This window comes from Rattus norvegicus, chromosome 2 (assembly GCF_021556685.1).
Source record: "Rattus norvegicus strain SHRSP/BbbUtx chromosome 2, alternate assembly SHRSP_T2T, whole genome shotgun sequence".
Lineage (NCBI taxonomy): Eukaryota > Metazoa > Chordata > Mammalia > Rodentia > Muridae > Rattus > Rattus norvegicus.
This window is the reverse complement of record NC_141535.1, coordinates 9394987-9409757: the sequence shown is the minus strand read 5'-3', so window position 1 is coordinate 9409757 and position 14771 is coordinate 9394987. Positions and strand designations below refer to the sequence as shown.

The 14771-nt window shown below is 37.0% G+C and overlaps 1 protein-coding gene across 35 annotated transcripts in view; it reads right to left on the bottom strand.

Annotated features, from left to right (window-relative positions):
- Positions 1-14771, bottom strand: part of Arb2a (ARB2 cotranscriptional regulator A) — a 464299-nt gene that overhangs the window by 371269 nt on the left and 78259 nt on the right. For 19 of the 35 annotated variants that reach the window (NM_001439487.1, NM_001439488.1, NM_001439486.1 and 16 more), the window contains 1 exon segment: positions 4072-4137. In NM_001439487.1, the coding sequence (NP_001426416.1) occupies positions 4072-4137 (66 nt within the window). 35 annotated transcript variants of the gene reach the window in all.

Here is a 14771-nt window from a genome sequence, read left to right as displayed (position 1 = left end):
ACTATCCAATTCTTTCTATGAAGCCACAATTACGCTTATACCTAAACCACACAAAGTCCCAACAAAGAAAGAGAACTTCAGACCAATTTTCCTTATGAATATTGACGCAAAAATACTCAATAAAATTCTCGCAAACTGAATTCAAGAACACAAAGAAATGATCATCCATCGTGATAAATTAGGCTTCATCCCAGATATGCATCCCAGATTTCTGTTCAAAGTACAGAAATTCATCCCTGTGTATGTAATCAACTATGTAAACAAACTAACAACAACAAAAAACCCACAGGATCATTTCATTAGATGCTGAGAAAGCATTTGACAAAATTCAACACCCCTTCATGATGAAAGTCCTGGAAAGATCAGGAATTCAAGACCCATACCTAAACATAGTAAAAGCCATATACAGCAAACCAATAACTAATATCAAACTAAATAGAGAGAAACTTGAAGCAATACCACTAAAATCAGGGACAAGACAAGGCTGCCCACTCTCTCCTGACTTATTCAATATAATAATTGAAGTCCTAGGCAGAGCAATAAGATAACAAAAGGAGGCAAAAGGGATACAAACTGGAGAGGAAGAAGTCAAAATAGCACTATTATCAGATGATATGACAGTATACTTAAGTGACCCCAAAAGTTCCACCAGAGAACTCAGCCTGATAAACAACTTCAGCAGAGTGGCTGGGTATAAAATTAACTCAAACAAATCAGTAGCCTTCCTCTACTCAAAGGATAACCAGGCTGAGAAATAAATTATGGAAATGACACCCTTCAAAATAGTGCCAAATAATATAAAAAAATACTTCGTTGTGACTTTAACCAAGCAAGTGAAAGCTCTGTATGACAAGAACTTCAGGCCTCTGAAGAAAGAAATCGAAGGAGATCTCGAAGATGGAAAGATCTCCCATGCTCATGGATTAGCAGGATTAATATAGTAAAAATAGCCACCTTGCCAAAAAAAAGCAATATACAGATTCAGTGCAATCCCCATCAAAATTCCAACTCAATTCTTCATAGAGTTAGTAAGAGTAATTTGCAAAGTTATTTAGGATAACAAAAAATCAGGAGAGTGAACGGAAGCTCAAGAAGAAGGATGACCAAAGTGCAGATACTTAACTCTTTCTTAATAGTGGAAACAAAAATATTAATAGGAGGGGTTATAGAGGCATAGTTTGGAGCAGAGCCTGAAGGAGCAGGCTTTCAGAGCCTGCCCCACATGTGCCCCATATATATACAGTCACCAAGACTAAATAAGATTGATGAAGCTAAGAAGGACATGCTGACAGGAACCTGATATAAATGTCTCCTGAGAGACACAGCCAGAGCATGTCAAATACAGAAGCAAATGTTAGCAGCAAACCACTGAACCGGGAATGGGATCCCCATTGGAGGATTTAGAGAAATGACTGAAAGAGCAGAAGGGGCTTGCAATCCCATAAGAATAACAATGCCAACCAACCAGAGCTCCCATGGATTAAACCACTACCCAAAGATTACACATGGACAGACCAATGACTCGAGCTGCATTTGTAGCAGAGGATGGCCTTGTTGGGCACCAATGGGAAGAGAAGCCATTGGTCCTACCAAGGATTGACCCCCCCAGTGTAGGGGAATGTTAGGAGAGGAGTGCAAGAAGAGGGGCTGGATGGGGAGGGGAACCCCCTCATAGAAGAAGGGGAGGGCAAAGTGATAGGGGCTTATGTCTGGGAAACCAAGAAAGGGAGTAACATTTGAAATGTAAATAAAAAAATATCCAATCAATTTTAATGATCATCTCCAGTCAAAAGAAAGAAAGAAAGGAAGGAAGGGAGAGAGAGAGAGAGAGAAGAAGAAGAAGAAGAAGAAGAAGAAGAAGAAGAAGAAGAAGAAGAAGAAGAAGAAGAAGAAGAAGAAGAAGAAGAAGAAGAAGAAGAAGAAGAAGAAGAAGGAAGGGAGGGAGGGAGGAAGAAGAAAGGTAACAGAAGGAAAGCGTATAGGCCTGCATGGAGTACCTGCTGAGAAAAGCGGCTAACATGGACTAGAGACAGTCACAAAGCTGAAAAGATTTAGAGATCTGAAGAGCACTTTGAGTCCACACATGGAGATGTAGTTTTAATTTGCTTAGCTGGTTTTTGGTCTTCTTTTGGTCCAGTATTTTGTCAGTATTAAATTTTGTAGTAGTATATCCCGTGATGGCAGTATGTGATCTACTTTTTTAATTTTGATTTTATAAGGGATTGCAATTAAGTGACAAGATGAAACTCTGAAGAGACTTTGAATTTTGAATTTTTAATACTGTTGAGTCTGCTACAGAGTATGGGAGTGAACTTTTGGAGTTTGACTAAATGTATCCTGCATTATGCTACTGTTAGGTATGGCCCCCACAGACTCATATGTTTGAACAAGTCTATGGGGGCAGGGAGTGGAATGTGGTGCTGTGTATAAAGTTGCACTATTAGGAAATGTAGCCTTCTTGGAGGAAGTGTGTCCATTTTGAGTTTTAAGATTATTATTCTTCTAGCTTCCTAGAAATCAGTCTTCTGTCTGCACTCAGAGTAAGATACAGAACTCTGAGCCTTTTCTCCAGCACCATTCCTTCCTACACACTGCTATGCTTCCCATCAAAAAAGAAAAAGAAAAAAAAAACCAAACCAAACCAAAACAAACAAACAAACAAAAAAAGCCAAAATTTAGAGTTCCAAGCATTCCTGCAAGAAGTTATGTTTCAAACTAGAGCAAGGAATGCCCTATCTATGGCATACAATAATGTTTTCTTTACTATTATATCACAAGTAGGAGATGACTTCAATAAGCATGCATTAACTTGAATTAATCAATGAATGAGTAATATTAGTTTCTGTAACTAGAGGTTACACAAAATATTAAATGAAAAATAGTTTTTACTGTAGCTATGCAATCAAAGTGAGAATGTAAAGAAGCAAGGTATCTTCAAACTTCTCAATAACATGACCGAAGATATTTAAAATACTCTGCAAAAGTTCAGAGAAATTATCTATATGTAAAGTTTTATGTATTAAATCAATTCCATTGTCATATGAACTCATGTCATTATCAGGAGCAGCAAAAATCATGTAATCAAGTCCAACCATCATTTTATACAGAAGATTACTATTTACTCATTTTATAAACTCAGTGTTTTGTAATATAAATAAAGTACATATATCATGCAATAACAAGGGAAAAGGAGGACATAAATTTAAAAGAGAGAAGTGACTGTGTGGTGGAGAATATTTGGAGGAAGAAAAGGGAAGGAAAGGGAGTAATGTTGTAATTAGATTATAAGTTTAAAAGAAAGATAGATATTTTTGTTTAGAATTTGAGTCTAAAAACACATCCCAAACTTTTACATTCCAAAATTCCAAAAATATACAAAATTTCCAAACATTCCTTTGATAAAAAGGGAACAATATTTAAAAAAACAAAAATCAGGAATGATTTTAGAAATGTGTTGAGGATACAAAAAAGCATTTTGTGTAGCAATAAGGGGCTACAGAGATAGTTTAGTTTGCTACTGTTACAGAGGACCCAGGTTCAATTCCCAGCATCAACTCATGATCATACTCCAAGGTAACCCTAGTTCCAGGGGATCTGATGCCCTCTTCTGGCCCATGTGAACCACACACATGCACACACACACACATATAGACAAGACACTCATTAAAATATAAAATTAAAAAATTTTAAAAAGGAAACCTGTTTTGAAGAATCAAACGATAGTTAATGAATATGTACTATAATGGGAAGTATACTGATCTATAGGAAACAACTAAAAACGATTGGTAAAATGAGAAAAGGTAAAAGAGAGTCCTTTCTGTCATCATCTTCATAGACCTGACATCCGCCTTGCTCATCTTTTACATTAGGAGTGTTACAGTTCTGTAATAACTATTACAGAAGAGTAAGGACACTTATAGGCACTGACTGATTAGTATCAACAGACTAGCACTTTTATTTTTAACCTTAGCATAGTTAATCCATAATAAAATTTTTCTCCTGGATTTAAAACCATTTTATATGGAACAAGAAATTTTATTTGGAATAAACATTTTTGAAAATTGAACTTACTGGAATAGAGATTTTTTTCAAGTTACAGTCACTTTCCAGGAGCTCATAAACATATCTTGTGATGATCTAAGGAGGAAAGAAATAAAATATTAAGATCCAGTATCATCCACTCTCTTTTTTTTTTTTCTTTTTTTCGGAGCTGGGGACCGAACCCAGGGCCTTGCGCTTGCTAGGCAAGCGCTCTACCACTGAGCTACACACAGACCATGTAGGCAATGCTCTAACTTCTGCTGTTGTATGGATGGATACATGAGTTTTACAAATTCATGAAAGATGCATATGACTTTCTCTTTTGGGACTAAATGAAGTTTTCCAGTTTTCTAGAAACTGCTTCATTTATAATGTCTCCATAGATGTTACATATAATGTAGCTGGCTCAGGGAATTATAATCTAGCACCCATGTGAACAAAAAAGAGTAGTATGTAAGAAGTATTCTGAGCAGAAAAGGAAAACTAACCAGGCCAGGGTAAGTGCCATTAATCCTGTGTTTATGAGTCAGGAAATATGATCTCCTCAAAGATGTCCACCCCTAGTCCCGAACTTTAGTATGTGTGAGGTCACATGGTAACAGTCTGGCACATATGACTGTTGTTAAGGACTTTGAGAAAAATACTAACTAGGATTATTGAGGTTGTTTAATACAAATCATCTATGTTCTTGAAAGTGGATAGATACAGAAGTATAATATGTTACAGAGATGTCAGGTAGGGAGGCCTCAACTAGCTTTGCTGGGTTTAAAAGTTAAGAAAAAACAGGCCAAGAGTCATGTCCTCTGGGGACGTATAGTTTAGAGCCAATAGAAACATGAGAGTTCAATGCTATCCATGTGTTAAATTCTACCAACAACACAAAATAAAAGACATTTATCCTCTCTTCTATCCTAAAATAGTTTATCCGGAGCTTCATCTTACTCTAGTAGGTCTCCTACTAATCTACTGACTTATAAGAAAATAAATTTATCATTCTATACAGGAAACTTGGTAACTTGCTACACAGCAATATGAAACATATTTATATGGTAGGCAATAGGCAAAGATAGAAGGCCTGGAATAGGAGCAAATGTTTAATAGGCAGTTTGAATGATCATTGTAAAAGCATTTCTCCTCCCAAACACGTCTGGAGTTACCTGTTGGCAAAATATCTCATACACTAATTTCAATAGGAACATATGTCAGTCTTTGTAAAACAAAATGAGGTGTTCTGTGAAATAAAAAAAAAGGAACAAAGGAAGGAAGGAAAAAAGAAAAATTTTAAAATGTTGATTGTTTTGGTGCCATTCAGTAATCTAAAATAGATTCTTTAGCCTTCTTTACGTAATGAGGCTCTAATTCTTGTATGTACATGCATTTATTTTATTTTAGAAATAGTTTTATAGATGTGTATAAAATGACTGTAAGATTTATTTCAAAAGTCATAACATATTAAACTATCTAATTTTTCCACTAATAAATATAATGGGATAGCTAACACCATGGTCTCTACAATTTCACTAGAAAACAATAACAAAATATACTCTAGGTGGGGAAGAGAGCAGACTAGCCAGGAGTGTAGACATCCCAAAGCCGCTGGACAGACTGCCACCTCTGCACACCTCAGAACACATCCCTGGATCAAGGGGAAACTGCACAGTGCCTCTGGACAAAGGGATATAGGAACAGACAGCTGCCAGTATCCACAGCTCTGGTCTGCGCCAAGGAATGAACTGATCCCACCAAACAGCTCCCTGCACCCAAATCTCATTAGGGAGAGAGCTGGAACCTCAGAAGTGAGAAGTCAGAGGAGAATACCTTCTACCCACAGTCCAGACACAAGAGGGAATTGCATAGTGCCAACTGTGCCCGCAGGGTGCAAGGACTTACACAAGCAATCAGGGGCAGGACCCTGATTCCTGCCTGCGCCTAGAGCTGGAGACAGCCTCCAACAGTGCCTCCACAGCTGAGAGCAGAGCACCTGTACTCAGAAAAGGCTAAAAGAAAACAGGAAAACAGTTCTACAGGAGTGCTCACACAGAGGCCTATACAGGGCCAAGTCACTCCCAGAAAAAGCAAGACAAGCAAACACCAGAGACAACCCGATGGCTAGAGGCAAGCACAGGAACCTAATAAACAGTATACCAAGAATATTTGGCATCATCAGAGCCCAGATCTCCAACCAAAGAAAATACTGGATATCCAAACACATCAGAAAAGCAAGATTTAGATTTGAAATCACATTTTTTGGATAATAATGGAGGACTTTAAGAAAGACATAAAAGAACTCCCTTAGAGAAATGCAGGAAAGCACAAGTAAGCAAGAAGGGGAGGAAACACAAAAATCACTGAAAGAATTACAGGAAAACACAACCAAACAGGTGAAGGAATTGAAAATGGAAATAGAAACAATAAAGAAAGCACAAAGGGAGACTACACTGGATATAAAAAACCAAAGGGAAAGACAAGGAGCCATAGACACGAACAGAATACAAGAGATAGAAGAGAGAATCTCAGGGGCAGAATATACCATAGAAAACATCGACACAACTGTCAAAGATAATGTAAAATGCAAAAAGCTCCTGGCCCAAAACATACAGGAAATCCAAGACACAATGAGAAGAACAAACCTAAGGATAATAGGTATAGAAGAGAGTGAAGACTCCCAATTAAAGGGCCAGTAAATATATACAACAAAATTATAGAAGAAAACTTCCCTAACTTAAAGAAAGAGATGCCCATAAACATACAAGAAGAATACAGAACTCCAAATAAATTGGACCAAAAGAGAAATTCCTCCCGTCACATAATAGTTAAAAGAGCAAATGCACAAAACAAAGAAAGATGCTTTAAATGCAACCTAAAATGAATTAATAAAAAACTGCACTTTCCCTGGAAAAAAAAAGTGTAAAAACAAACAAAACAAAAAAATATACTCTATATAATAAAAAACCATGTAAATCAGATTTAAAAGCATATATGAAGCAACAAAACACTGGCTTATCATTTCAAGAGAAAAATGACTTATTGTAAGTGAGAATAGCTAAAATGGTTTGATATTCATGAAATCTTTAATATATGTTTATACATAAAGGAATAACAAAATCCATTAAACACCCATGAATTCATGACTATGCAAAATATTTAAGAAACATAATCTGAGAAAAATGTTAAACTTTTGATAATTTAAACATAAGTTATAAAATCAGAGATAAATTTTTATTTTCATATTTTAGTTCTAAATTTGCTTATATTTGGTCTATTGGACAAGTATCTGCTCTGGACCTTATATATTTTCAAACTATGTAACAAAATCATCCACTAAGAGTTAGAGACATATTACATGTGATGGCTAATCGTAGTTGTCACCTTGACTCCGTGTTGAATCAACTAAACTGAAGCTGCTGGAAACCCTGTGAGAAATTTAATTCATCAGACAAAGCAGGAAGATTCATCTTAAACCTGGTCCATGTTCTCTGGCACCCCACATAAAAGGATATGGAAGAAGGGAACCGCTTACCCTCACTGTTGCTACCAAGTCTCTCTATCCAGTTTCCGTGGTTAATAATAAATGCCCCTTATTCAAGATTCCAACAGACTAAAGTCTATCAGCTCTGCAGGACTCCTCTATGCCTCCAGCACCTCAGTACGAATGCTGCGACATCCAGCACTGTGAACTAAACACCTCCCAGATATTCTATTGTTTAATCACTGTTGGACTTCCTACCTAGACCATATCCTATAAGGCATATAAATCTCCCTTTAAGACACACATTTATTCTATCCGTTCTAGAAAACCCTAATGCACTACCTAACATGCCCACTTTGTTCTGCTCACTACTTTCTGACTACAAAAAAAAAAAAGCCATCTATGTCTCACGCAGTTCTTTCTGTTGAGAATATTGCTGTCTACACTAGTGATCCTCTGAAAAATAGACCAAATGGTGACTGTTTAAGGACACAGTCTCCCAGAACTTTGTCCTCTGGAGAGCATCCTTGTTTAACATACTAGTTTGATATGATCCCAACATGTTACACTAATCAATTTCAGGACACTCTGATTTTGGGGGCCTTCAGCCCTCTTTGCACATCAAGGATGTCCTACGATGGGAAGGGTTTTCCTTCGTGTCCATTCTTTCAACATTTTGGGTGGAGAAAAACATTTCCAGTTTGAAATTATCTTTTCTAAACTGGAAATTATCATTTCCAGTTTGAAATTATCTTTAGAGCAGAGACTAAAGGAGCGGCCACTTACCATTACTATGAGGAAAGCTGTGAGATGTATTAATCTATGGGTATAATGGTGAGTGATTAGGAGCTGGTTGAATAATAATGATATTTTAGAAGAATAGCAATGTAGATTCTTTCTTAGGGCCTATTACCTGTCTAGCCACAGGTTCTTGGCTTGATACTTAGGCTAAGTAAGGATTTCATTTCATTTATTTCATTGTATTTAATTTTAAGAGCCCTTAAATCAGATCAGAATGTGGTTGTTTACTCCCATAATGTTTGTTCCAGTATTGCAGCAGTAATCACAATATGAGACCAGTTACTCTAGCTTGCAAAGTTGACAGGTGTGTAAGATTGGTAATTACTTTTCTCATCTTGGAGAATGCAAAGCACCTTCTAACACTATGTAAAATTAGCAGTAGAGATGAAGATTCTAGGCTAGTATTTCTCTGATCTCTCCATGTTTTATGATTTAAGTATGTTGTATCTTCAGCAATAATATCTTACTATCAAGTTTCAGGGTGTAGCCAATACCCTTAGCAAGAGCCTGTAATGTTTGAAGGTGTGGTGTACTGTGCAGTTCTGAAAAAGTTAACTCATTCTAAGCAAAATTTTTATATTTGATAGTCTGTGGTAGGCCGATTGTCATTTTCTTAGGGTTAATATTGCTTTGATGAAATACCATGACCAAAAGCAACTCATGGAGGAAACGGTTTATTTGGCTTACATATCCAGTCCAGTGAGAAAAGCCAGGCAGGAACTAAAACTGGCTAGGAACCTGGAGGCAGGAGTTGGTGAAGAGGCCATAGAGGAGTTCTGCTTACTGCCTTGCTCTTTATGGCTTGCTCAGCCACCTTTTTTTTATTATTATTAATAGAACTCATGCCTATTAGCTCAGGGGTTCTCCACCTACAACAGGATGGGCTTTCCCTGATCTCTCATTAATTAATAAATGCCACTTAGGCTTGCCTGCCTAGCTCAAGTTTTTTGAGGCATTTTACCAATTGGAGGTTTCCTTTTTTCAAGAGATTCTAGATTTTGTCCAGTTGACAGAAAGCTATCAAGCACAGTTAATCAATTATAGGACAACCCCATTTTTTGTCTTTCTATGCATGTGTATATATCTTTGTTCATACCAACACAGCCTTGTTGTAGTTAGGGCTTCTAGTTTGATAAAACACATTGGCTATACACAACTAGGGAAAGACAGGGACTTATTTTATTTTACATCACTGTGGAAAGTCAGGACAGGAATCTCATGGCAGAAACATGAAGATAGGAACTGATACAGAGGATACGGAATGGAGGAGGGGTGCTTATTGTCTTGCTCTATGTGACATGTTCAGCTTGCTTTCTGATAGCATACGGAACCACCTGCCAGGGGTGGCCCTACCCAAAGGGATATGGACTCTCTCTCATTAGTCATCTATCAAGAAAATACACCAAAGGCTTGCCCACAATCTAATGTCCTGTGTATATTTCTCAATTAAGGTTCCTATTCCTGAATGTTGCTAGCTTGTCAAGTTGACACAAAACTACTCAGCAAAGCAACTTACTAATTTTTCTGTTCTCAGTGGATATTTCAAGCAAATCACACACATCTGAAGATTCAAAGCCAAGATTCAAAAATGAGAGATAATGTACAATGCTTTTCTTTTTATGTCTAAGTTCCCTTAGTCGGAAAAATTCTTAAAGGAAGACTAAAGAGGAAAAGGCATTGTATATTACTTAATTATATACTTACTAACTTATTTACTTGTGTGTAAATACACACACACACACACACACACACACACACACACACACACACACACACACACTATACATGTGTCAGATGGTGCTAGCTCTTGGGCACTACAGGCCAGAGCTCAGTGTCTGGTGTTTTCCTCTAATTATTTCCTACATTATTTTTTGTGATGGGTTCCCTTACTAAACTGGCTATATTAGTGATCTTGGCTAGGCTGTGTGTGAGCTTCTAGGAACCTTATGTTTCCATCTGTCTGGTGCTGGGGTTTTAGGTGCATGCTGTTACACTTGAGCTTTTTTGTGGTTCTGCAGATCCTACAGGTCTCATGCTTGCCTGGAATACTTTACCTACTAGGCATCTCTCCAATCTCACACCTTACATTCTAGAAGAGAAATAACATAAACTAGAACATACTGCAGCACGAACTTTAAAGTTCTGGAAGAAAAAAATTACCCTACAATTTTAAAATATTATTTGAAAGAAAGGAAAAATAATTCATTGGATATTTAAACATCTAAATAACAGGATTCTCTTGCTATTGATGATGGTGGCTATTTTTAATCAAATAAAACCCATACTTCTTATATTAGTATTAGTATTAATAAATATGGTGTATTGCTAGTCCTGATGAATGGGTTGAGTTTTCAGCAAGGCATAAAAATCCTAAACATTCACTTCCTTAAAATCACAAGTCAGATACAATACAAACCTGACTGGATTTGTAGTACAAATAAATCCAGGTAAAGAGAAGATTTTTACACTCTTCAATAGTGCATCAACTGACTACTAAATTTTTTTGAAGATATAGAAATTTAAACAGTAGGCATATAAAACTAATGCCATAAGAATACATGACTGGAAGGGGAGGGGGAGGGGGTGTTTGCCCGGAAACCAGGAAAGGGAATAACACTCGAAATATATATAAGAAATACTTAAGTTAATAAAAAAAAAAAAGAATACATGACTGTGGGAGCTAGGGAAATGGTTCAGTTGAATAAAGTGCTGGTTTCACAAATATGAGTTCTGAACTCTAGTACCTACATAAATGCCGGGTGGCATTTATTATTATTATTATTATTATTATTATTATTATTATTATATTATTATTATTATTCTCTTGGAAGACATAAACAGGGGCTTTGTAGAGCAAGCTGGCTAGTCAGAGGAGCCATAAGGTCAAGTAAGAGACTACACACACACACACACACACACACACACACACACACACACACACTACTCAAGCAAATGTGAATATATATACAGACTGCACATATAAAAATTAATAATAGAAGATAACTTAATAATAGATATTGAAGAAAAAGCATCAAACTAAAAATGGATGATGTTTTTTGCAAAATAAGTCAGTTGGCAGAGTTATCTGGGATGGGGTTAGATATAGAAGAAAGGGAGTATTTTGTAGACATTAAGGCAATAGCAAAGAGGTATTATATATAACTTTATGCCAATAAACTCAACAACTTAGATAAACTGGGCATTCCTTGACAAACACAAGCCATAAAATCTAACTAAACAGGAAATACCCAAATAGATAGCCCCATGTCTGCCAAAAACCCTTACATATTTCTTCTAATGGAAGACACAAGGTTCAGGTGGTTTTGTGTTGAATGCTATGAAATATTTGCAAAGGTCACGTAGCAGGAAATATAATAATTTTTAGGAGATTTCTCTCGCCCTTTAAAATTGATTTTAATATGAGAAATTCATTAATTCTTGAAAAGCTATGTATAGACAAGAAAGCAAATAAACTCAAATATTTGTCTCAAAATTTTTCCATTTTGAGACAGCTGTTTGAACTTTATTGAGACATTTTGGCATCATTCTATCTAGACTAAGGGAATGCTTTTTACTAATGTTTACTAATCAAGACTATTGATTATATAATTACTGACTACAAAACATAACATTAACTGGATTATATAATTCAATTAAAATAACTAAATAATTTTATTCAGAAAACTTAGTGGAAAATAATATTAAATTCAGAGTATGGTTTTTTAGCATAAATTAAGTGTACAAAATAGGTTGATTTCACCATGCTTGTTTTGCATATCATGTCCTTTGAGCATATTAACCCTTCTTTACTTCCGTTCATATTCATTCTTCCAACCCTGGCCTCTGTTTATTCTCAAATGTTCAACTCATCTGTACATGATCAGTTCTTAATGTTCTTCTCTGTAGACTTCTGTTCTTATACCAAGGAATTTTAGGCATCAAGTTCTTAGAAAGTCATATTGGTTATAGTTGTAGTTACTACTGAATGGTCTCATTTTTCTCTAAAGAAGGCAAGTAAGAGCTGTGTTTTCTACAATGAGTGTTTGGGAACTATATGTGTAAGCACTAGACTGTTGCATGCAAACTCTTGGCTCTGAGTAGTATGCTTTATCACCACTCTAAGTCTGAGGACTGAGTAGGCGAGTCTGCACAAGTGCTTTCACCATGCAGTGAGATGGAGGCTTTATAAAGACAAATAGAATTCTTAGAGATGTAACCCTAATATTCCAGAAGTCAAGTAGTTTATTCTCAAAATACATTTCCTTGCTGCTTATAAATTTATTATATTTTATTTAACTGACACATGGAACATAAATGATGGTATTAATCATGGGGTATTATGTGAATAAATTCATAGTATGATTTTTTCAGCATAAATTAGGTGTATAAAATAGGTTGATTACACCATGTTTGTTTTGCATATAAGTCCTTTGAGCATATTAAAGGACATGTAAAAGGTTCAAAACACAGTGTGATGGTTTGCATATGCTTGGCCAAGGGAGTTGCACTATTAGAAGGTGTGGCCTTGTTGGAGGAAGTGTGTCACTGTGGGGGTGGGCTTGGAGACCCTCCTAGCTGCCTGAGGATGCTCAGTCTATTCCTGGCATCTTTCAGATAAAGATGTAGAACTCTCAGTTACTCCAGCACCACGCCTGCCTGGATGCTGCCATGCTCCCACCTTGATAATAATGGACTGGACCTCTGAACTTGTAAGCCAGACAGACCCAATTAAATGTTGTACATTAAAGAACTTACATTTGTCATGGTGTCTATTCACCCTAGTTCTTACCCTAACTAAGACACATGGTTACACATCATGTCAATCACTAATCCTTTTTATCATGGTAAAAATCACAACCCTCTAAAAGAAGTTTACTTTTTGAACTTGAGTAAAAACGTACATATTACTAAAATGTTATCAAAAGTGCCAAGAAGTGACTGCATATTTAGTTTTATTCTTAATAGTAGCAGCACAAAGAGCACATTTTGAGCTAAATTGGTTAATTGCAGTTGGAACCACTGCTACCTTTATACATAGATCATCTACCAGAAGATAATTAAAAATTGAATTAAGATAATCTTAAGAATCGCTATGCTCCAAATATATTCTCAGCTGAGGAATATCGAATGGCCAAAAAGCACCTAAAGAAATCTTCATGGGGTTGGGGATTTAGCTCAGTGGTAGAGCGCTTGCCTAGGAAGCGCAAGGCCCTGGGTTCGGTCCCCAGCTCCGAAAAAAAGAACCAAAAAAAAAAAAAAAGAAAAAAGAAATGTTCAACATCTTTAGTCATAAGGGAAATGCAAATCAAAACAACCCTGAGATTCCACCTCACACCAGTCAGAATGACTAAGATAAAAAACTCAGGTGACAACAGATGCTGTCGAGGATGTGGAGAAAGAGGAACACTCCTCCATTGTTGGTGGGATTGCAGACTGGTACAAAAATTCTGGAAATCAGCCTGGAGGTTCCTCAGAAAATTGGACATTCCACTACCTGAGGACCCAGCTATACCTCTCTTGGGCATATACCCAAAAGATGCTCCAACATACAACAAAGACACATGCTCCACTATGTTCATAGCAGCCTTATTTATAATAGCCAGAAGCTAGAAAGAACACAGATGCCCTTCAACAGAGGAATGGATACAGAAAATGTGGTACATCTACACAATGGAGTACTACTCAGCTATCAAAAACATAGACTTCATGAAATTCATAGGCAAATGGAATGAACTAGAAAATATCATCCTGAGTGAGGTAACTCAATCACAGAAAAAGACACTTGGTATGCACTCACTGATAAGTGGATCTTAGCCAAAAAGCTTGAATTACCCAAGATACAATCCACAGACCACAGGAAGCTCAAGAAGGATGATCAAAATGCAGATGCTCCCACTCCTTCTAAAAAGGGGAAAAAAATATCCATAGGAGGAGATATGGAAGCAAAGTTTAGAGCAGTGACTCAAGGGACGGCCATTCGGAGCCTGACCAACATGTGGCCCATATATATATACGCCACCAAAACTAGATAAGATTGAGGAAGCTAAAAAATGCATGCTGAAAGGGACCGGAAATAGATCTCTCCTGAGAGGCATAGCCAGAGCATGTCCAATACAGAGGTCAATGCTAGCAGCAAACCACTGAACTGAGAACAGGACTCCCTTGGTGAGAATTAGAGAAAGAACTGAAAGAGTTGAAGGAGCTTGCAACCCCATATGAACAACAATGCCAAACAACCAGAGCTTCCAGGGACTAAACCACTACCCAAAGACTATACATGGACTGAACCAGGGCTCCAACTGCATACGTAGCAGAGAATAGCCTTGTTGGTGTGCCAGTGGAAGGGAAAGCCCTTGGTCCCGCCAAGGTTGCACCCCCAGTGGAGGACAACAATATGGGGGGGGGGCAGTAAGGAGGATGTATGGGAGGAATACCCATATGGGGGAGGGGATGGAAGTTA